Genomic DNA, 24,571 nt, shown 5'->3' on the forward strand with positions numbered 1-24,571 from the left:
TATACTAACTCGTCCTTTTATATCGTCTCACTGTTTCCCGTTCTGTGAAGGGGAGGTCCGTACACCGCTACCAGTATAAAATAAAATGTGATGTGAGAAATAGCGTCATTTAAGTTAAAGCAGCTACTCTGAACGTACGAGACACCGTCAGAACGATGGCACCGAAAAACAGGTAGAAAAGCAGATTTGTACCGTCACTAACACATTCAATTACGAACGGCAATGCGAAAGCGAATGTAATGATGTGGAACACATCTTTATACTAGTATGGGGTCGTGTGAAAATATGCCATGCGATACAGGGTTGCCATATATACAGGGTAATCTGTATTTTATTTATACATACATATATGTACAGATTAATCTGTATTATTATTATTATTATTATTATTATTATTATCATTATTATTATTAAAATGACTGGCATACCGAAGATCGTCGATACATTTCAGACCAGGCCATTGCAATTGTTTCGTACTGAAATTTCGAGAAGAATCAGATATCTTCAAACTTCATAGCTTCAATAAAAATAAACTACAAATTTGTCGTACCTAGCCTCCTATATTGGCAAATTAAAAAGGAATTGTTTCAAGTTTGGAATATATAGCTGTAGAATAGTAGCTGTTTAATGTAACTAATCTGTACTTTAATGTAGGTGCATCGCTTCAAACTCTATTAGTGAAAAAGGGGAAAGCTTGCACAATTCATATAATCAATCAACTAACTGATATTCGGAAAAGTGATGGGAGCGTGCCAGTTTTTTCGTATTCACGACATCCAGTTATGTCTGACATTACCCACCCGCCTTTTTCTGTATATCTTCACTAATATTTTACTACACTCTTAATCTATTTATAGCAGAAGTTAATTGATTGACTGTTTTTCTTCTGGTGAGATGCACTTTTCGCTTCTAATGAGATGCACTTTTCGTTTCTAATGAGATGCACTTTTCGTTTCTAATGAGATGCACTTTTCGTTCTGCTTTTGCCGTAATCTACCTACAGCAGAAGTTAATTGATTGACTGTTTCGGTTATAGCGTATTACACTACTAACGACTAACGACTTGACTACGGGCCGACGCCCGAGACTAACGGATATTTTCCGCGCGCACTCTGAGACTGACTACTAACCGACTGCGACGACTTGAATTGTCTACGGGCCGACGCCCGAGACTTACGGCTATTTACCGCGCACTCTTTAAAACTGAACTAACTCCTAACTCTTCCCAACTATGGGGTTTTTAGCCGCTAACATTTTCTTTCGGGTGAAGCCCGAAGATTTTAGTACAAGCCGAGCTTGTGATTCTAAGTAGAAAGTTCATTCGACTTTCTCCCGAAGTTCTACCGAAATTTCCGAGAGCCGCGAACCGAAACCACTGCCACAATGTCAATGACAGTGACCGGTGTCCGTGAAAAGGTATTTTTGTTGTTACTCGTCGCGTTTACGCTGACGTGAAGGCTTGCCTGAAAGGTGACGAGTTTTTCCTTCACGAATGTTGTTATTCCTTCACGGCTCCCTACTTTTTCTACAATACTAGCAAGTTCGAAGGAAAATTTGCTAAAGGCGCTGCACTTGACTGCACTAATATGAAAACTATCTGATGAACGAATTCGGATTTACTCTAAGTCTATCCGCATCTATCGGCACCTAGAACTGATAATGGCTTAACATGTTCACACATACAAATAGGTTTTCATGAAATCAATTTTCAAGGTTGGTAGAGTCATGAAGCTTGTTATCATTCAATTGATGATACTCGTAGTTAGATGGAGGTTGAGTTTTGTGTTCTCTCAATTTTAGGTTGAGATATCATTACGATTACGAAGCTTTCTGCACTGATATCGCTCTTGTGTCGGATGATACTTACTTCTAGTTATTTTCAATTTTTGGGGAAGATATAATCGTATAAATCGCAGAAGTCGCACTTTTCTAAACGCATTCTATATTCTCAGAAGGGCTTCAATGATTGATTTCAAATACATTATTTCTATATATCTTTAGGTCCGCGAATGCTACCGAATAAGTGACCTAAGCGTTGAAGTGTGTTTTTGTGAATTATTTGAATCATTCTGCTGGACCTGTATAAATCTTCTAAGTTTGTGTTAAATATTATTTAAATGAAAAACATGTTGTAATGCCAGTGGTCACAAACTAATGCTTTTCACAATATATGTATGTTGTGACTCCAAATCTAAACACATTCGCATATTCCACCGCACACCCACTGTCACATGCATTAAAGAACAGTGTGATACTGGAACGCATTTAGTGTGAAAAAGAAGCATGAACTGATTTCAAATCAATTTACATTATTTTGATTAGGATATATTTGTAACACAATACCTTGCTATTGTAGTCATGACTTTCGCCGCCTCCTGAAACTTGTTCCTTGCAATTAGCCATCGTGGTGATTCGGGAATACAGCAATAAAATACAAATAATAACAAGAATGGTAGTGATATAACTAGTGATAACATCCTCCAATCACGTACCATGTAAACAACTCCAGCAAGCATTATTAAACCTACCGAATATGCAATATTTGATACTATTGTGCAAAATTCTCGTTTCGAAGGTTCCACAAGTTCGATAGCTTAATACATAGACATTCTATTATTATTCTGAATTGATTATGTATACGATTAATACTTACCCAATACGTACGGGCTGGAAAGAATAGCTGGTACAGTGATCCCCACAAAAAATCTCGTGCACAACCATTGTAGATAGTTTTCGGTTATTGCTCCTGAAGCACATGCCACAATTTCAATAAATAAATAGATGAAAAACGATGGTTTTCGTCCCCAATAGTCTTGCATGTATCCAAATATGAAATTTCCAATAAGCCCAGCCGCGCCAAATATGCTGAGAGCAGTTGTGGAAAAAAAATTCTTTTCACAAACTAAGTTCCACTGGAAAGGTAGTATATAAAAGTTGGTTGATTATTGGTAATAACATTAACTCAATACAAATTTAAAAGCATCTGAGAATATAATTCAGTGATTCTCAAACTAGTCACTACAGCTCACTAGTAGGCATTAGCTCATTTTCAGTGGGCGGTTTAAGTGCTGTTACGACCAAGAATTGGTCAAATAAGAACGAGGGTAAATAGTTTCAATGTTTCATTAGAAATCCATATCATGTCTATATTCCAAATTCAATTCATACAAAATACAGAAAAAATAGGTCCACGTTCAGAATTCAGATTGTCAGAATGATTTTCAGAGCTCGAGTCCAAAATCTTGTTCAGAATCCTGAGGTTAGATCCAGAATTCAAATTCATATTCGGAATTCAGACTGCTTCCCGGTTCAGAATTTAGGTTCAGATCTAAAATTTATGTCAGGAATTTAGACTCAGAATCTAGGCCTGGGATCAGAACTTATGTCCAAATCACACGAGAACCTATGGAGGAGGAGTTCAGGTCTAGAACTCAGGTTAAATATGCAGACCTAAAATTCGGATCCCGACTTTCGCTCAAGAAGCCAGATCCATATTCTGAAACTAGATAAAGAATTCAGGTGAAGAGTCAAGGTGCAGGATCTAGTTTCAGGTTCAAAAACTCTGTCAGGAGCTGATCCGGAGCCAAAATTCTGGCCCAGAACGAAAGTCCGAGTCCAGGTTGAAAATTAAATTCTAGAATCCTGATGCAGAATTCAGGTTCTGATAAAAATAGTACGGGTGTGTAATGTCAGAGACATAACTGGATGTCGTGAATACGAATAAAACTGACACACTTTCTTTATACTTCCGAATTCGAACTGGTAGTTGATCGATTGTGTGAATTGTGCAACTTTCCCCTTTTTCACTACTAGAATTTCAAACGATGCGCTTAGACTAAATTACAGATTAGTTACATTAATCATCCTGAAACGCAATTAAATATAATGAAATAATAATAAATATAATTCTAGAATATGGAACTGGACCTGAGTTCAAGAACTAAATTTAGAACCAAGAACAGAAGTTCTGCTTTCATTGAAGAAAGCTCCACCTGACGATTGAAGTCCAATTGAGAGCACCACCTGAGGTTTGAGGTTTGGCACCACGCTAAAGGTCTGCTCTCATTATTGACGGCCGCTGCTCCCGACGATTGAAGTCCAAATGAAAGCACGACCTAAGCGTTTGAGGCTTATACCACGCAAAAGTCTGCTTTCATTGCCGACTGCTCCACCTGACGACTGAAGTCCAAATGAGAGTTGGGACCTGAGCGTTTGAGGTTTTGTCGTGAATACGACTTACTTTACTATGGGGCGCCTTTTCAAAATTTACCCTCTGAGAGAGTGATAAGTTTTTGATCGTGAATATCTCCTGTTATATCTAACGAATCAACATAATTCTTGCTACATGCTATCGGAAATATGATCACAATTTTATGATAAAACTTTCAGTTGTGTGACATATTCTTAAATAGTTCACAATTAAACTTTTCTGAAATGTTTGGTATAAACGAGTATCAAAGAGGATAATTCATATGGCGCGTTTGCCTTTCTCGTATTTTGAAAGCTCATAGCTCAGTGAGCTGTAGAAGGATTTATACAATCTAACTACCAATAGAATCGAAAATCTTCAACTTGAACGTGTATTACAACAATATTGAAGTTTTTGAATAGTACACTATTGAAAAACCTGTTTGGTTTAACCCATGACAGCACCAGCCAATCAGAACGCGAGATGTCTGTATCTATACAAGAGCATCCATATAAAAGTTGAATGGTTCACTTTTCCTATCATTTGCTGAGCAACTCTTCCCGAAACAAGACACACGACAGCAACATCGAGGATCTGTCGTCTCATTGTTTCCCGATATGAATGCACGAGACAGCGTCAGCACAATGACACCGAAAAAGGCAGCCAAAAAGTCCAGCAAGGTCCATTGCCGAAACAAGACACACACGAGAACCATCTCAGATCTCAATATTTCCTACCAAAAGATTCATCAAGATGGGGAGTTAAAATAATTTGCACCGTCACTAACACATTCAATTACGAACGGCAATGCGAAAGCGAAAGTGATGATTTTGAACACATCTTTATACTAGTTTACAAATATGCCGTGCGAAACAGAGTTGCCACAGATCAATATGTATTTTTGTCGCGATTACTTTAGTATGCGGCCGAAAACAAAAATTGTTAGAACAAATGTTTCCACTTGATTTGCGCATTCTACTTTCCAGGCGTATCAGAACTGGCTAAACTTAAAGCAATTCTAAATATTTCTTTATCACAGTGATGTGGTCATCCTGAAAAGGACGGGGTTTTCAACGGATGGCCAGCTGCAGATGGCGAGGGATGATTTTCATTTTCGTTGTCATAGGCAGCGTTACCGGTCAACTCCAACACTTCGGCAACCAAGTACTCCATCACTGCCGCCAGATAGACCGATGCACCAGCACTGACACGCTCGGCGTAGTTCCCCTTCCGAGGCAAACGATGGATTCTGCCCATTCAGTATTACTGGCTGGACGACCCATTCAGTATTACTGGCTGCCGCTCTGCTAACTCTCTCTTTTATATCGTTTCACTGTTTCCCGTTCTGCGTATAGGAAAGGAATTCTAACAAAGGGGACGTCCTACCGTGCTACCACTAGCACGTATAAAAGGAAATGTGATGTGAGAAATAGCGTCATTTAAGTTAAAGCAGCTACTCTGTACGTACGAGACACCGTCAGAACGGTGGCTCCGAAAACAGGTAGAAAAGCAGATTTGTACCGTCACTAACACATTCAATTACGAACGGCAATGCGAAAGCGAAAGTGATGATGTTGAACACATCTTTATACTAGTATGGGGTCGTGTGAAAATATGCCATGCGAAACAGGGTTGCCATATATACAGGGTAATCTGTATTTTATTTATACATACATATATGTACAGATTAATCTGTATTATTATTATTACTATCATTATTATTATTAGAATCACTCTTGCATACCGAAGATCGTAGATACATTTCAGACCCGGCCATTGCAATTGTCTCGTACTGAAATTTCGAGAAGAATCAGATATCTTCGAACTTCATAGCTTCAATAAAAATATACTACAAATTTGTCGTACCTAGCTTCCTATATTAGCAAATTAAAAAGGAATTGTTTAAAGTTTGGAATATATAGTTGTAGAATAGTAGCTGTTTAATGTAACTAATCTGTACTTTAATGTAGATGTATCGCTTCAAATTCTATTAGTGAAAAAGAGGAAAGCTTGCACAATTCATACAATCAATCAACTAACTGATATTCGGAAAAGTGATGGGAGCGTGTCAGTTTTTTCGTATTCACGACATCCAGTTATGTCTCTGACATTACTCACGCGCCTTTTTAACCACGCAGAAGGTGCACTCTCCGAAGCTGCTGGTCCCGCGACGTCTGCTTGCATCCAACGCACAAGAAGAAATGATAGAATTTCGACCGCGGCTCCCCTTTTATACGCAGTTAGTTGAAGATATGTGCCTGACTACCTCAAAATCGTCGTCCTTGCGCGAAAAAGCCAAGCAAAAGTAAAGAGTTTTCCGTGTTGTTTTCAAAATTTGAGAAAACTTATTATTTGAGATGTTTGTGGTTATCTCACACTATTCAAAATATTATCCTAAATTCCTGATCATATTTTTGATGAAATGGCGAAAGAATTATGTTGCTGCCTTTAATACAAGTCGAGATATTCACGATTAAGTTCTGCCCATTCTTCCATAAGGCTAATTTTGAAAAGGCACCCCATAGTAAAGTAAGTCGTATTCACGACAAAATCTCTGTCAGGAATCTGAGTCCAATTTCATAATTAAGAATTCAGATCCAGATTAAGAATTCCGGTCCAGAATGGAAGTCCCGATTTTAGGTTCAGAATTCAGATTCTGCACTCAGATCACAAACTCATGTTCAGAGGCTAGGTCAAGTCAATTCAGGTCCAGGTCTTGGCTTAGAATCCATGTACAGAATCCAATGCCAGATTCAAAATCCAAAATCTGGAACAAGTTCCAGGTTTACGATTTTGGTGCATTCCCAGTATCTGTGTCAATTTTTTGAATTAAAATCTTGTTTGGTATCCTTAATCCAGCTCCAGAATCCTGCATCCAGATTTAGACCAGAAACCTTCATCGAAAGTTCAAGCCAAGAAATCAGGTTCAGGTCTAGAATTCAAATCCATGCTCAGTATCCAAGTGTAGATTTCTGCCTCAGGTTCAGAAACTCTGTCAATATTCTGGTTCAAAAACCATGTCCAGATTTAGTATTCAGATCCCAGAAACCTTGTCGAACATCCAACTTCATGACCCTGGTTCAGAATCAATAATTTATTTTTAAGGCTCACAGTTCAAGTGAAAAATAGATTCAAAGTTTTGTTTCGGAAACTCTGTCAGAAGTTCAGAAAACAGAATTCTGACGCAGAATCCAGGTCTAGAATCTAGGTTGGGGTCTCTGTCAGGAGTTCAGATTCACAATCTAACTCCAGGTCTATAATCCAGATTCATGTTACGAATATACAGTCTGTTACATAAGAGCGTGGTCACGATTACTCGCGATCGGTAAAGTGGAATGGTGTGATATTTTTCGTAACTCATCGTACTGCGTTCGATGAGCCACAGGTCGGAAAAATTCAGTTCTCCTCAGTGATCTACCAGGAACGTTGATATCTAATTCGGCCAACAGCACAGGCGAGTCCAGTCGCTGCAAGTATATTCGCCTATTTCGTAGAGTGGGAAGATTGATGAGAGTGCAGCGATGATCATAGGGAGGAAGTTGTAAACGATTTTGCCAAGGAAGTTGCCGAAAGGCAAATCTGATGAAGCTCTTTTGCACTTGTTCGATACGATCTATGTGGATAGAGTGATACGGCGACCACACAGTAACTCCATATTCGAGAATGCTACGAACCAGAGAGATGTACAGTGACTTTAGACAGTAGATATCCGTAAAGTCGCGAGTATTGCGTTTGATGAGCCCAAATACAGCATATGCCTTTGCTGTCATGACTGAGTAGTATTCTGTGAATCGAAGTTTACTGTCGAGAATAATACCAAGATTCTTGACCGATGTTACTCTTTTTATAGGGACAGCGTTCATAGTATATTCGAACACAATTGGAGATCGTAATCGTGCAAAAGTAATGATGCTAGATTTTTCAATATTCACTCCCATACCGTTTTGATGGCACCATGTTAGAATTCTCTCGATATCCATCTGCAGAGCACAACAGTCCACCAGAGTTGTTATGATGCGATAAACCTTTAAATCATCCGCATATACGACATTACAAGATTTAATTCTGTCACAGAAATCGAGTCTAAGACGAAACGTAAAGATAGTGAAATTGGTTATGTGCCCTAGCACAAAATAAGGTTAATCCCTAAATAACCATCTGAATCGGCCAGTATTAGCCGAAACTTGTTATCGTTCGGCACGTCAGGAAAAACTTAGCACTTCGGTGCTTATTACAAGTGTGTTGCAAATAGCAATAGCTTTACATCTGCTTATTCAAAGGTTCAAATTGAACTGTTTAAGTTTGCAGTGAGCAGTTCAATTTGAGCTGCTCTGCACTGACGAGTCTAAGACGAAACGTAAAGATAGCTTCGAAGCAGTTTTTTTGTACTCGCACCCGAAAGGTCTCAAAATGACCCCAGCTAAAAGCAAAGTCTTGGCATTACATTCCTTTTGTGGAATTTGGCCTTTCTGTTTCAACAGACTTCGCAGCCGATTCTTAGTGTACAGAATCATTGCATGGCTAGTACTATGGATCCTACTGACACTAAGAACCCTTCCAGGTCGAGGCTCGAACATACGACAACTGGCTTGTAAGACCAGCGTCCTATGCATTGAACCGCCAACCCGGGATGAAAATGACCCCAGCTGCCGCGGCGAAATACACGAAAAATTCGAAGCAGTTTGTGAGTGAATCGTTTTAAAGAGGTGAAAAATGTCGACAACTTTCCAAATCACAGCTCTGTTGGTGTATTTTCGGAAAAAGACGAAAATCTGTTTTTTTCAATTTGTCGGAAAAAGACGAAGATCTGTTTTAGAAGAATCTGATAAACTTTACAAAATTGACCAAAAAAGGTTTAAATATATCGTACTGTTCGCAGACATTTGATCGGAAATAATTTGAAATTTCGAAGTACTTAGCAAAAACCATACAATTCGAAACAGGTTGTTCGCCGAATTCACAAATTCGGAGGTCGTTTTCAAAAGAATACGCGCAAAATCTCGCTCAAACTATGCCTCGAAGGTGTCTAGCCATTTTTAACGCTGCAGGGGATTAAACTTGCTATTAATGTATGTAATGTATTAATGTATGTAAACTCAGAATCAATATTCGGATAAAGAATCTCGTTCAAGAATCCAGGTACAGATTCAGTACTCTAATTAGGAAACCTTGTTCGATAGTTCAATATTCTAATCAAGTGTTCAGGACCAGAGTTTGTTTTCGTTTTTGTCTCTCACACAAGAAGTTAATCCGGAACTAGAAATGACTCAAAAATTTACTTTTGAGTGAGCTCTTAAAAAATCACATACGCCACGAGAAAACACGCCTTATGCAGAACTCAACAAAACGACGGTCTGAAATTGTGACTGATAAATTAAAAATAATGAAATCCAAAAACTGGCATCATAAGCTTTCAGGGACAGTTGTAAATCTGTCCGCAACCTTCTCCAATCCGGGGAGAACATTTTGCTAACTAAACTACTTGAGCTACTACTATGATATGTGAGTTTTTGTAGCTGTTTTACTTATAATTAATTTCTACCGCATTGGGATTGAGAAGCAAATTATTTTTTGTATCATTTCTATCTATTTAATGCTTAAATCTCGAGTTAACTGCAAAAATATTGATTGTCGCAGAAGTTTAATAATTTTTCTCTACTTGGTGGGCGGTAGAACGAGGCACTCTGTATAGAACAAACAGGGAACCCACAGAAGCCAATCGTTGATTCTATACGCTGGATCGTTGTTCCCATCAATTTCCAACGAAAGGACGATTCGGAACTTTCGTCTGCTGAGCTTGAAAAAGCAATTGAGCCACGAACCATTTTTTTTCTTTCAACGAACCCGGCCGACAGCGATCTACTGTTGAGACATTTCCAATGTAAAGAGTAGGAGCCCCGCTGAACTAGTTTCACCGCAGAATTTTGGACTTCTTCCTACTAACTTCCTATTGTGACATGGAAACGTTTTACTCTGCACTCTGCACAAGAATGGACGGAACTAACTCGTTAAATCTCTTGAATTGTATATAACGCAGAAACATATTTTTCTCATAATAATAATATGATCATCAATTTACGATAAAATTTTCAGTAGTATGAGATAATCTTAAATAATTCGAAATTGAAGTTTGCTAAAATATTTGGTATGAACGAGCGTTAAGGAGAAATTCAGTGCCAAAATAAGGCGACCAAAATTTCAACCGCATGAATAGAACGAATCATCGCACAAAGCGTTTCGTGCAAAACCGATACATACAAATACGGAACATTTCAGTGATTTAGTGCAGTGAGCTTACGTCACGTTTCTTTCGCTAGTAAAACAGGCTTTTGTTATTTGTGGTTATAAAGCAAGAATATTTTTGCCTTTCTCATATAGAAAGGCTATGCAATCACTGTGAAAACCGACTTTTTAACCGAGTCATATACCATTCGACTCAGCTCGACGAACTGAGCAAATGTTTCTCTCTAATGCGTGTGTGTGTGTCTCGGAGATGGCTGAAGCGATTTTCACAAACTAAGATTCAAATGAAAGGTCTCATGGTCCCATAGCCTCCTATTGAATTTCATCTGGATCCGACTTCCGGTTCCGGAGATATAGGATGATATGCACCAAAATAATAAAAAAAATATGCACTTGCTTTTTTCAGAAATGACTGAACCGATTTTCACAAACTAAGATTCGAATAAAAGGTCTTAGGGTCTTATAGCCTGCTATTGAATTTCATTTGGATCTGGCTTCCGGCTCCGGAGTTACATAGTAATATGTGAAAATTAGAGAAAAAGTGTGAATTAAATTTTCTCTGGAACAGCTCAACCATTTTTCACAAACTAAGATTCAAATTTGAATTTCATTAGTATTTTTTACAAACGATGGTCAAAAACAGGTATGGATCCCATAAAACTGTCTGGTAAATTCTTTTAGTTCGCAGAGCTTGTTAGTTTGTGGGCATTAAAGCTAATTCGGACCTATTGGCCCCCCTCTTTCCCTGTTTCAGAAGCACCGAAAGTGGTGCATTAAAACTTTTGAAATAGAGCTCACTTCGATTTCTCTGCGATGCTTGAAACGATTTTCACATCTCTTGATTTCAATTAAAACTCATATGATATGTAAAGCTACAGTGAAATTTCATCCGGATGCTACTTCCGGTTCCGCAGTTACAGGGCGATGAGTGTCAAAGTTTTCAAATCACCTTATAGAAAACACAAAATAAACGATTAGTGTTTTGTTCTGTTTCGTACACGCTATGAAGAAATCGAAACGGTTACGAATGTCTGCTACTAGTGTATAATATACCAATATGACGCACTAGTAGCAGACATTCGTAACTGTTTTACCAAAAAAAAATTATAGCTATTTTATGATCAGTACGACCGAAAGAACAAACGAATGTCAATGAATTCAAATTTATTTGAAAAAATATGAAATTTTCACATCCGGTAGAGCAGTAATACCGTGCCGGTGGTGTAATAATGTCCATAATAATAATAAAAGTAATAATCCTACCACATGTTTCATGTTGCTGATTCATGCTGTTTAACTTGACCTATATATGCAGAAGTAACATAAACGTAGGTTCGCGTCGTTTGTTAGATTTCGTTTAATTGATTTAATCGAAATAGAGCGTGAGATAGTAAGTCTAGGTTTAACTAGGTTCAAAACTGTTCCAATTTGTATGTCATATTTGTTGATGGCAAACAAACCAACTTCGGCCATACCGGTCATCTGAATCCGGTTTCGGAAGAATTGGAAATGGTGATTAAAAACTGCGAAAGGGTCTCACTTGCTTCCCTTCAAGATGACCATATCGATTTTCACAAACTTATAGGTTCAAAGGAAAAGTCTTACAGTTTCATAAGGAATTCCTAGATTTGTTGTAGATACTACTTCCGGCTCCGGAACTACAGGGTAAACAGGATTTATAGAGTTTGTTAGATTAAGTCCGATCAAACTTTACTATTTCTATTCAATGAACAGTTGTTTTTTGCGAATTGCACAGTAATATTTTTAATGTAATGAGTAATATGAGAAAGGCATCATTACACCACTAGGTGGATTAAAACAGGTTTTTATTTACTGATATGAGGTAGACACATTTTTACATGTTTGTTTAAGACGGTCAATTTAGTCATTCAATTTATAACCAAACTGCTCTTATAATTGACATTCTCACCTATTGCAAAATTGTTCATTCTTTGCCACAGATCAAAATTTTTGGCATGGTGACAATACTTCACCTAGCTGATTCCATGCATGCATCATTTGATTAAATACCTTTATAATATTCGAACAAAATATTTGTATATAAAATTACAACTGGCACCTGTGAGATGTTCACTAAAAATATCTAGTTTGTGATTGACATATCATATCAGTAGAAAAAATCGATAGAGTACACAGAGTACGTTGCTTCCTGGCGTTTGCAACTAATTTTTTTTTAACAATTATGAAGTGCTATGATGGTATGATGACACACATGCGAAACAAACACGTTTTGATTTAACAACAACTAGACCAAGTGGCATGATGAAAGTGAGTATATTTCGGAAATTTCATGTACTCCCCCCTATGGTGCTTTTTCAAGATCAAAAATTTTCAAATTTTACCCGCTTCAAATTTTACCCGATTTAACTCAAATTTTGCATTAGGACTTTTTTCGATGTGTTAAAAATTACTGTAGGATTACTGTTGTCACTAATTTTCACGTCCCTCATTGGTATCAATGATTTTAGATGTAAACCAATCGACACTCATGTTTGATCTTGCTCGTATGTGATTTTCTTCCACAATGCTCAAAGTTGATCGAATCGTCCAGTGATTTGATATTACAGGAATCAGCGATAATAGTAGCACAAAATCACCACCGATCAGTATTGATTTTGATCGATGTGATTCAAAGATGTTTTTGTTTTTTTTTTTTGTTTCAATTATAGAGGCTTTAACATCTTAGGTCATTCGCCTCTTCGGATCAGAAAATCTTTCTGACCCTATGTGCGGGGTTGGGAATCGAACCCAGGCGGGCTGCGTGAAAGGCATCGACTATCCCATCACGCTATACCCGTCCCCCATTCAAAGATGTTGTTGTTGTTGGGAAAGATCACAATCGCTCATCTTTGCTAGTGATTATGATTTAATAATTTTTTATCATGATTTTTCCAGCCTGATTCAAGAGTATCTTCAAAGTTTACAGTTTCACTGCCTGCCAAGTTCAAAAGTTCAACTGCAGGATCTTTTACATATGGGTATCGCTTTCCAAGTAGATGCAAACATTTGATAAAATGATGCCAAAACTATTCATAGATTCTCAGGAAATCGTTCTATCAAATGAGCATATAAATCAAACGAGCCATATATTTTGAATATATTACTGATTCTGTTTATATATTCGACATAGAAGGTAATTTGAAATGTATGTGTAAGACCTGGTTTGAAGATTTATAACCTATTTGTGTTCATTTATATGCCAACTTTTTTGTGAAGTTTTTCTGATCCGCAGAGGGGAATAACCATAGGGTTAAGAGCTTCATAATTCTGGAATTCTAGAATCGGAAGTTGGATTTGAATGAAATTCAATTCATAACAAGTATGTTTTTAATCTAAGTTCGTGAAAATCGATCGATAAAAGGTTTTGTTGGTTCTTTTAGTTAGACCACCATAATTATAGATTTTTACATCGTCATTCAAATGAGCGACAACAACATAACAGTTTTCTGCGGCCTAATACTAGGGATGGTACTCGGAAGGTAAAGTATCGATACCTAGGGTATCGGGATGCCAAAATTTTGGGTATCGATACAAGGTAAAAAGTATCGATACAAGTTATAAAATATCGATACCTGTAAGTATCAATTGATTCTTGCGCAGCAATCATTTCGAAATAAAATAAAATTGTCGACGGTGACATTATTTTATGATGTACAGAAAAGTTTTTCCATAAATTTGTTGTGCCACTAGTATAGGCATATTTCTTGCCACACAGATTGCACTTCGCCTTTCGTGACTTTTGGCCCACGTCAAAGAATTTCCGCAAGCCACTTTGTGTTGGAGCCATGATGATTTTACATTTCACCTATTTCCTCAAAAATTTTCATGTCATAACCTTTATGTCGATACAAGGATACTACACTAAATGCCAATTCCTATTGAACATATAAGAGTTTTGCTGGTTTGTGCAAAAAAAATGTAAGGAGTGTATCGATAAGTAGTTAGCCAAATTCAAACAGTTATTACTCTGAAATGGCTTATTTTTTTGCAGCGTGTTTTGCGGTGGCATGTTTGTTTACATATCAATAACAGCTGCGCAATCGATTGGTTTCGGTACGGTTTATCGTTTCAATGATGAGTCGAATTGATCCGGAAACGCGAAAGAAAATTTTGCACACTTGGTGCTCAGAAAGTGGTGTCACGTACAACGAAATTGCAAAACGGGTGAAAGTGTACCACACCAGTGTCAAAAATATTTTCGAGAAGTTCGGTAAGACCCTTTCCATGAAAGATTTGCCTCGATCCGGTAGGAAAACGGGTCCCAGCCAGCCCGGCCGGTACTTAAAAGTGGTTGAGTACATCAGGAAAAACCCATCGGCATCGACGCGGGATTTGGCAAAGCAGTTCAACACCAGCATCGGGATGATTCAACGGATCAAAGTTCGGAACTCCCTGAAAACGTACAAGAAACAGAAGTCCGTGGTACAGCAAGTTCAGGCCAAAACAAGAGCGCGAAAACTGTATAACTTGATTCTACAGAATAAAGACGGATGCATCCTGATCGACGACGAAACCTACGCCAAGGAAGACTCTCGAGCGCTGCCCGGATCGCAATATTATACGAAATCGGTGTACCAGGACCTGTACGACGCTGACACCACGGTGGCGATGGAAAAGTTTGGACAGAAGGTGTTGGTCTTCCCATCTGGTCGGATTTGGCCTCAGCCCACTACGCCAACTCCGTTCAATAGTGTTTGTCAAAAAATAATGCACAATTCGTGGAAAAGGACATCAACCCACCGAACTGCCCGGATCTTCGGCCAATTGAAAGGTATTGGGCAATTTTCAAGCGGCACATGCAGGAGTTAAAAAAAACTGGACAGCTACCACCAGGAAAGTCACAAAAGTAACTGTGCAGAATTTAATGAAGAATGTCAAGTCCAAAGTGCGAGCGTTTCACAGAAACTATAACTTTCTTCAATATATTTATTTATTTTTTATTTATTTATTTGGGAAAAGTCCGCTGGAGCTGAAATTTACAACCTCTCTCTCTCCAGCAGGCAAAAACCTCCTCATCTTTTTATATCAACAGATTACAAAGCAAAGATCCAAAGATATACTGCTTAATACTAAGGACTTAAAGTAAAATTACTCCCGGCGAAGGTGAAGAGTGACTGGACGGTGACGTTGAAGGCCGCATCCGTGAGGGTCCACGGGAAAACTCCCAAGTCACAAACACTCGGCGGATGTCCGGCATGCTGGACATCAAAGAGAGTGACCCTCGGAGAGCGGTGAATAATAGCAATGCAGGAAAAAAGGAGAGAAAAAGAAAGAAGTGAATATTGTAGTAAATGGAATTACGAAGGGGTGGATAGGGGAGGGGGGGGGGGCGTTTCGAAAGAAGTTGAAAGCGGCAAAAGATCAAGTTAATTGTCTCGAAAGATGGTGAAAGATGAAGAAGGGGGGAAGCAAAAAGTATTAGTAACATCATAAAGATCTAGTTAGTTCCGAAGAAGATGGTGGACAGCCGGGGGATTGAGAGAGTCGAGCGGATGTTAGAAACAAACCTAATAGTGAATATTATTCTTGGTTGCATAATCGATAGAGAATGGAAGCAGACTTTCTAAGGGAGCACTAAACTAAACTTGTGGATTAGATACTAAATTAACCGTAAAAGCTAAATCTAGAATTTAAGTATTGGAGTTGGAAGGACTGTTTGAGATTGTGTTTAAAAAAATTGTTTTGTGGTATTGCGAGACAGGATAAAATCAAATACATGAGAGCACCGATTGAATAGACGACACATACTGGAGAAAGGTTCATTATAGCCATAATTAGTGCGAGCGGTTTGAATTCTCAGGAATTGATGAGATCGAAGATTTCGAGAATGAATATATTTAAATTTAGTTTGAATAACAATTCGGGGCAACCAATTTGAGTTTGCAACAGATCTGCCACTAATATTGCCCTGGAGAGATCCCGGCGAACAGATAACAGGTGTAGATCGATCAGTTTACGGCGTTCCTGATAGCTTGGGAGGTTGTTGGGATCTCTCCAAGGAAGACTACGAAGAGCAAAGCGAAGAAATTTACGCTGAATAGTTTCGATGCGATTGATGTTCAGTTGATAATAGGGGGCCCAGACGACAGAAGCCTATTCTAGAGTAGAACGAACCATTGTGCAGTATAGTGCTTTTTAACAATATATGCTTTTAAAGTTCTTTGTGACTTGAAAAATAAAATCAAGTGTCTTGAAAGCCTTGGAGATAATATACTCGACGTGATGTTTGAAACTAAGTTTAGAATCCAGAAGGACTCCCAGATCCTGTACAGTCGATTCTGGCTTGAGGATAGTTCCGGAAATAGTATAGTTAAATACTACGGTTGTGCGTTTGCGAGTAAAAGAGATCACGGAACATTAAGATAGGTTTAATACCATTCTATTCAGGTCGCACCAGTTGTCCAATTGTTTTTGTAGGAATCTGGCATCTTCGTGATCTTTAATAAGATGGAACAATTAAAAATCGTCGGCGAAAGAGATTTTCAAGCATTGCATCGAATAGTTCACATAAAGTAAGAACAAAAAGGATCCAAGATGGCTGCTTTGAGGTACACCCTTGTTAGCTCGAAAAGGTGCAGCTGTACAGTCTCCGATTTTAGTTATCATACTACGACCAATCAGGTACGAATGCAACCAATTCAAAAATGATCCATTGAATGGAAGTCTGTCAAGTTTAGCAATAGCTATTCGGTGATTTATTTTATCAAAAGTAGCGGAGAAGTCTGTATATATGGCGTCAACCTGCTGTCGCGCCTGTATAATCAGTGAAATGCATAAAAATGTAATTTTTCTACAATAACCGATCGGCTGAAAAGTTCGTATCGTTTCTATGAGAGGGCGCCACTAGAATTAAATCCATACCATTTTCATTTAGTACCAACCTTCAAAAGATACGTGTATAAATTTGACAGCTGTCTGATTATTAGTTTGTGAGATATTGCATTTTGAGTGAAGCTAGTTGATATTGTGAAAAAAAATGGAAAAAAAGGAATTTCGTGTGTTGATGAAACACTACTTTTTGATGAAAAAAAGTGCCGCCGATACCAAAAAATGGCTTGATGAGTGTTATCCAGACTCTGCACCGGGCGAAGCAACAATTCGTAAGTGGTTTGCAAAATTTCGTACTGGTCATATGAGCACCGAAGACGATGAACGCAGTGGACGTCCAAAAGAGGCTGTTACCGATGAAAACGTGAAAAAAATCCACAAAATGATTTTCAATTACCGTAAAGTGAAGTTGATCGAGATAGCTGACACCCTAAAGATATCAAAGGAACGTGTTGGACATATTATTCACGAATATTTGGATATGAGAAAGCTTTGTGCAAAATGGGTGCCGCGTGAGTTCACAATCGATCAAAAACAACAACAAAAAACCATGCTGAAATTGAACGAATTGGGCTTCGAATTGCTCCCTCATCCACCGTATTCTCCAGATTTGGCCCCCCAGTGACTTTCTCCTGTTCTCAGACCTCAAGAGAATGCTCGCTGGTAAAAAATTTAGAAGCAATGAGGAGGTAATCGCTGAAACTGAGGCCTATTTTGAGGCAAAGGACAAATCGTACTACAAAAATGGTATCGAAAAGTTGGAAGATCGCTATAATCGCTGTATCGCCTCTGATGGCAATTATGTTGAATAATAAAATCGAATTTTGGCAAAAAAATGTGTGTTTCCATTAAACGATACGAACTTTTCAGCCGAACTGTTATATCGAAAACTGATGTCAAAGTATGTTTTTTTTCGCTTTTTTATTCAATAATCAATGATGATAACTATCTTAGATAAACTCCTATTTTGTTTCTATTTCTTCGGCTCATCAGAAATAAGCTTGCGGTATTTTTTTAATAACTATTCATTGAAAGATGCGGTAAAGTTAAATTATTAGGATTTAAATTGAGTGTTCAGCCACAATTGGTGACTTTTCAGCAGTATTATATACATGATTTGATTGTTACCATGAAGACATAATTTGCTGTCGCAATTCTGTGATTTTTGTGTAGGGAAAATTCTAAACCTACTTGTATTGTGTAATGGGAAAGAGCTGTTCTATATTTGTGAGTCTGTGTAGTTGCGTTGAAGCGTTTTCTTCCTGGTGGAACAACAACTTGACCAAATTGGTACTGCATAAAGCATGGCTGGTCTGAAAATTTGTTTATAAATTAACAATTTGTTTTTTAGACACAGCTTAGAAAATCTGTTTATAAGAGGATATAAACATTTAATATATTTATTACACTTTGCCTGGATTCCTTCAATGTGATCCTTGAAAGTGAGTTTTTTGTCATACGTTAAACCTAAGTATTTAGCTTGATCAGACCTTGTCAATTCCAAGCCATTCAATTTGAGAATGTGATTATTGTTTGGTTTGAGAAAAGAAGCTCTTGGCTTATGAGGAAAGATAATTAATTGTGTTTTTGCTGCATTTGGTTTAATTTTCCATTTTGACAGATAATCACTGAAAATATTCAAACTTCTTTGTAGGCGACTGCAGATCACTCTTAGATTTCTACCTGTGGCCAACAGACTTGTGTCGTCACAGAATAGCGATTTCTGACAACCAGCGGGTAAATTTGGAAGATCAGAAGTGAAAATATTATACAAGATTAGAGCTACGCTCGAACCCTGCGGAACACTTGCTCGGACGGGTGGCAATTCAGATTTACAATTCTGATAGCTAACCTGAAGAGTACGATCAGTTAAATAATTTTGAATTATTTTGCTCAAATAAATGGAAAACTGGCAATCAGACATTTTTGCTATTAAACCTTTGTGCCAAACACTGTCGAATGCTTTTTCTATGCCTAGAAGAGCAACTCCAGTGGATAACCCAGAAGCTTTATTTGCTTTTATTATGTTCATTACTGTTACAAGTTGATGAGTAGTTGAATGTTCATGACGAAATCCAAACTGCTCTGGTAAAAAAATTGAATTCTCATTTATATGAGACATCATTCTCAACAAGATAATTTTTTCAAAAAGTTTACTGATAGGAGAAAGTAAACTAATTGGTCGATAACTTGATAATTCTGCTGGGTTTTTATCAGGTTTGAGGATAGGAACTACTTTAGTGTTTTTTCATCGTTTTGGGAAGTAAGCTTATGAAAAACACTTGTCGAAAATTTTAACCAAGAGTCTCAAGGCAACATCGGAAAGATTTTTAATAAGAATATTTAAGATTCCATCATTACCAGGAGCCTTCATGTTTATAAGTTTCCTAATAATTGACTTAATTTGTCTCAATAATGTCATTTGGTAATAGTACTTGAGTTGAAATATGATCATATTTCAGTGAGGCTTCATTGAAATTAAAATTGTGGACACTCTCGAACTGCTGAGCATGTTTTTGAGCTTTTTCACCATTTGTAAGAAGTATTTGATTTCCTTCCTTGAGAGCAGGAATTGGTTTCTAAGGTTTCTTAAGAACCTTAGAAAGTTTCCAGAAAGGTTTAGAATAAGGTTTAATTTTTTAAACATCTTTTGCGAAATTTTTATTTCGCAAAAGAGTAAATACAGCTTCAATTTTTTTTGTGTTTGCGATTCTCATATAGAAAGGTTATGCAATCACTGTGAAAACCGACTTTTGAACCGAGGCCCGGAGGGCTGAGTGTCGTATACCATTCGACTCAGTTCGTCGAGTACGCAAAATGTCTGTGTATATGCGTGTATGTATGTGTGCGTATGTGCGTAGGTGTGTATGTAACGTTTTTTGCACTAACTTTTCTCGGAGATGACTAAACCGTTTTTCACAAACTTAGATTCAAATGAAAGGTCTTGTTGTCCCAAAAAAAAAAATTCCTGAATATTATTTGGATCCGACTTCCGGTAATGGGGTAAAATGTGCAAACAATTGTGATAATAAGTGCACTAACTTTTCTCAGAGATGGCTGAACCGATTTTCACAAACTTAGGTTCAAATGAAAGGTTTTATGGTCCCATACAAAATTCCTGATTATTATTTGGATCCAACTTCCGGTTCCGGAGTTATGGGGTAAAATGTGCAAAAAAAGAAAATATGTGTTCTAACTTTTCTCGTATATGGCGCGACCAATTTCCACAAACTTTGGTTCAAATGAAATTTCTTGTAGTCCCATTCTTGAATTTCATCCGGATCCGACTTCCGGATCCGAAAATATAGGGTAAAATGTGTTAAAAATTTTATACCATCACTGAAAAGGGCGAAAAAGCGTAAAAAGCTTTCTAAATCGACCTCAAATCTCCTGCAATTGATAGTTTTTATCAGTAGACGCTCAAACAAACCTATTTCGGTTATGGTTTTAATAATCGAAGAAATTTATTTTGAAGAATACCACAGTAATATATATGATAGTATGATTGATATGAGAAAGGCATCATTACACCACTAGGTGGATCAAAACAGGTTTTTCATAGTAGGATCACGAGAACGTTGATATTGTCGTCGACGAACATTCTTCAATCGAATGAGCAGTTGAAGATTGTCATCGATGATAGGAGAATATAATTTAGTTTGAGCTTTGGGAACTGAAAGATTTCTAGTTTCGATAATGTAATGATTCAAATTATCTATTGCAAGCTTGCGGTTTGAATTGATCTACTAAGCGCGAGATGGCAGTTCAATTTGGACTGCTTTAAAATGTGATGAGCCGAAGGCAAAAAGTGAAGAAATAGAAACAATTCCTATTGTTATTACGACGGGACCAGGAACGGACGGAGCGGTCAGGCTCGCGCATGTATTGGTATAACGTAAGCTAGCCGTCGTTAAAATTCGTACTCGATACTCTCGCGTCGTTTCACAGGCACACTGAGAGAGAGTGCAATGAGTGTGAAAAATGAAATGATTGATTTGTTCCGATTTCTTCGCGTTTCGCCTTCGGCTCATCAGTACTTAAAGCAGTACAAATTCAACTGCCATCTCGCGTCTAGTAGTTCAATTTAAACCATTAGCTTAGAACTTATGATAAGAAGACAAAACACGAAGAAATAGAAACAAAATATGTGCTTTTGCACAAACCAACAAAACCCCTAAATGTTCAATAGGAATTTTCGTTTAGTGTAGTATTCGTGTATCGACATAAAGACTATGACATGATTTTTTTAGAAAATGAGTGAAAAGTGAAATCATCATGGCTCCAACCAGAGATGGCATTTCACTAGAGTGATACACCAGGGCGTAGGTTTCAATTAAACACTGCGGATACATTTGCTACGCCCCACATAAAGAGGAAAGCGCGCATCTTCTCAGTGTCCAGACAGACATACTTTGAAAGCGTGCTTGTGTTGAAAGAAGCTGGTGCGAGAGAATAACATTCTCTTCGCACGAATCGCTTTCACGTGCTCTCGCCTAAATACACCCAAGTGATCACTGGCGCGTGATGGTGAGCGAACACTTCTGTGAACTTCAATTAATAGAGAGTAGATCTGGCCTTACTATGAAAAATTTGCAATGAAAACCGAAAATTTAACGATAAATTGTTTTATTTTGCTGATTTTGCGTACCCCACGCTTCTTCTACGCAAACCATACACTAGAGTGCTCACCGGCGTGTACAGCTCTGTGAAAGTATCTGCATCCACCTCACAGAATTTATTAGCTAATGCTCTAGCACTTTGATGCGATTCAGTGGAGGAGATAAAAGGAAATAAACAAACGCACTCATGATGCGTGCACACTTTATACAACAGTGGTGTATATATGTGAAAGAGAAGAGCTCTCGTTGAAGTTGTCAGTGCGAGGGGAGGAATTTTTCTTGCTCTTCGTCACACAGAGGAAATGGACATCTCTGACTCCAACACAAAATGGCTTGCGGAAATTCTTCGACTTGGACCAAAAGTAACGAAAGGGGAAGTGCAATCTATGTGGGAAAAATATGCGTATACTGGTGGTACAACAAATTTATGGACAAACCTTCCTGTACATCATAAAAAAACACCACAGTCGCCAATTTCATTTTATTTCGAAATGATTGCTGCGCAAGTATCAATTGATACTTACAGGTATCGATAATATATTGCCTTTTGATACCTTGTATCGATACCCAAAAATTTAGGTATCTCGATACCCTAGGTATCGATACTTTACCTTCCGAGTACCATCTCTAGTATCGAGACCAAAAGTATCGAATCGGGTATTTTTACTATCAATATCGCCCTGATGCGATATCGATAATAAAAATACCCGATTCTTGAAAGAAAGAAAGTATGAAAGTATCGACTCGGTATCGGGCATCTCTACCTAATACACATATTCAAGTCAACAGAATAGACAGGAATGAAACATTAAACTACAAAGCTTTTATTTCGTGTATCACTGTGTATCACTGTTTAAAATATATCAGATTTCAAAAGGTGATATGAACGGCTGATAAGCGCAACTTATCGTTGTAACCCCATTTAAGAAGATTTTAATATGAAAACCGAATTAATATTTTGTGTGTCACAACCGGACTTGAAATTTCCATAGTAGAAAGCGTTTAAAGTGCAAGAACCGAACAAAATGCTTTGAATGGGATAACCGGATAAAATCTTAGACGGTACTTTCAGAGCGAATATGTTGATTTTTTGCATGGAAACTTTCAACATGTTTCCCTCGGCTGCGGGATTCGAGTTTATGTGAGAGCAGCTAATGCTCTTCGCCTGCGCATGGTTGTCTGCTGAGAATGAGAACAAATTCGTCTCGCAATAAGAAGAGCGCATATGGATAAGGTCGGCTGCTACTCTGTATAATATACTGTTTCCACAATTTAAAAACAATTTTTTAATTCACGGTGTTCGGTGTTTGCTGCCACAGCCAGTAGTAGTGCAGTAATATCGTGCCGGTGGTGGAGTGATATTAATAATATTATTATTAATAATAATAATAATAATAATAATAATAATAATAATAATAATAATAATAATAATAATAATAATAATAATAATAATAATAATAATAATAATAATAATAATAATAATAATAATAATAACAATAATAATAATAATAATAATAACAATAATAATAATAATAATAACAATAATAATAATAATAATAACAATAATAATAATAATAATAATAATAATAATAATAATAATAATAATAATAATAATAATAATAATAATAATAATAATAATAATAATAATAATAATAATAATAATAATAATAATAATAATAATAATAATAATAATAATAATAATAATAATAATAATAATAATAATAATAATAATAATAATAATAATAATAATAATTATTATTATTATTATTATTATTATTATAATTATAATCCTCAGTGGCGTACCGAGGAAATTTGGCGCCCGGAGAAAAATAACAAATACCAAAAAACAAAAATCCACAAAGATCTTCGGAGAGCAAAAAAAGGTGAACCAAAATCTGGAAATCCGCAAAGATTTTCGACGAGCAAACAATAAAGGTCTTAAAGATGACTTTGCGGCCCCCTTCAAATGTTGCGCCAGGGGCGAATGCCAGACCGACATGTCTACCTACCTAAGTCTAACCGTAAAGGAGTTAGACCAGTTACAACACTCGGGTGGTGTGCCCTAAACGTAAAGGAGGACCCTTCTCGGTAAAGCCAATACGGTATCGTCCGTGGCCCACCGATTGTGTCAAAGAAGGTAGACGCCGTTAAGCTCAGTCCCGCCACGCCACTCATCCGCCATTTTGAACGGCAGGCGCCATTCCGTCCTCAGTCCTATAGGACGCCACTCAACCCACATAAAAACGACCAACCTCATCTGGAAGCAACAACGAGCGCTCGTCATCTATAACGCAGCATCATCGTCGGTACGTACCGCAGTGGAAAATAGATCCTAACCCAAATAGTCAATAAACACCAAACACACCAACACACATTTTTCTTTATTTAAAAAAATAAAACACCAAGTTTCCTGTACATTTGTTGTTCTCGTAAATTTATATAATAACACAGCCATAGGAAGACAATAGTTTCGTGCACAATTTTCACTCGCGTAGCCCCTCCAATTACCCAGTAGCAAGCCGACCCGGTGTTCACAGTATCCACGGTCTCTTGCTCTGTGAGCTTGTTCGGGAAAGTTCTGTGGCAAAAAATTTATACTTGGCGGCCAACGTAAATTCGTGAAAGGTAATTGGAGGACCGATTAGTGGAAAAATCTAAGGATTTTTAACAA

General features: G+C 37.5%; 1 protein-coding gene across 2 annotated transcripts in view; it reads right to left on the reverse strand.

Moving 5' to 3' along the window:
- The window catches only part of LOC131436446 (beta-alanine transporter), a 313,533-nt gene that overhangs the window by 174,141 nt on the left and 114,821 nt on the right, over window positions 1-24,571 (reverse strand). For both annotated transcript variants that reach the window (XM_058605167.1, XM_058605168.1), the window contains exons 4-5: window positions 2,654-2,912; window positions 2,344-2,593 (exon numbers count right to left, since the gene is read on the reverse strand). In XM_058605167.1, coding sequence (XP_058461150.1) covers window positions 2,344-2,593; window positions 2,654-2,912 — 509 coding nt within the window. The remainder of the gene's footprint in view (window positions 1-2,343; window positions 2,594-2,653; window positions 2,913-24,571) is intronic.

The sequence above is a fragment of the Malaya genurostris genome, chromosome 3 (assembly GCF_030247185.1).
Source record: "Malaya genurostris strain Urasoe2022 chromosome 3, Malgen_1.1, whole genome shotgun sequence".
In the NCBI taxonomy this organism is placed as follows: Eukaryota; Metazoa; Arthropoda; class Insecta; order Diptera; family Culicidae; genus Malaya; species Malaya genurostris.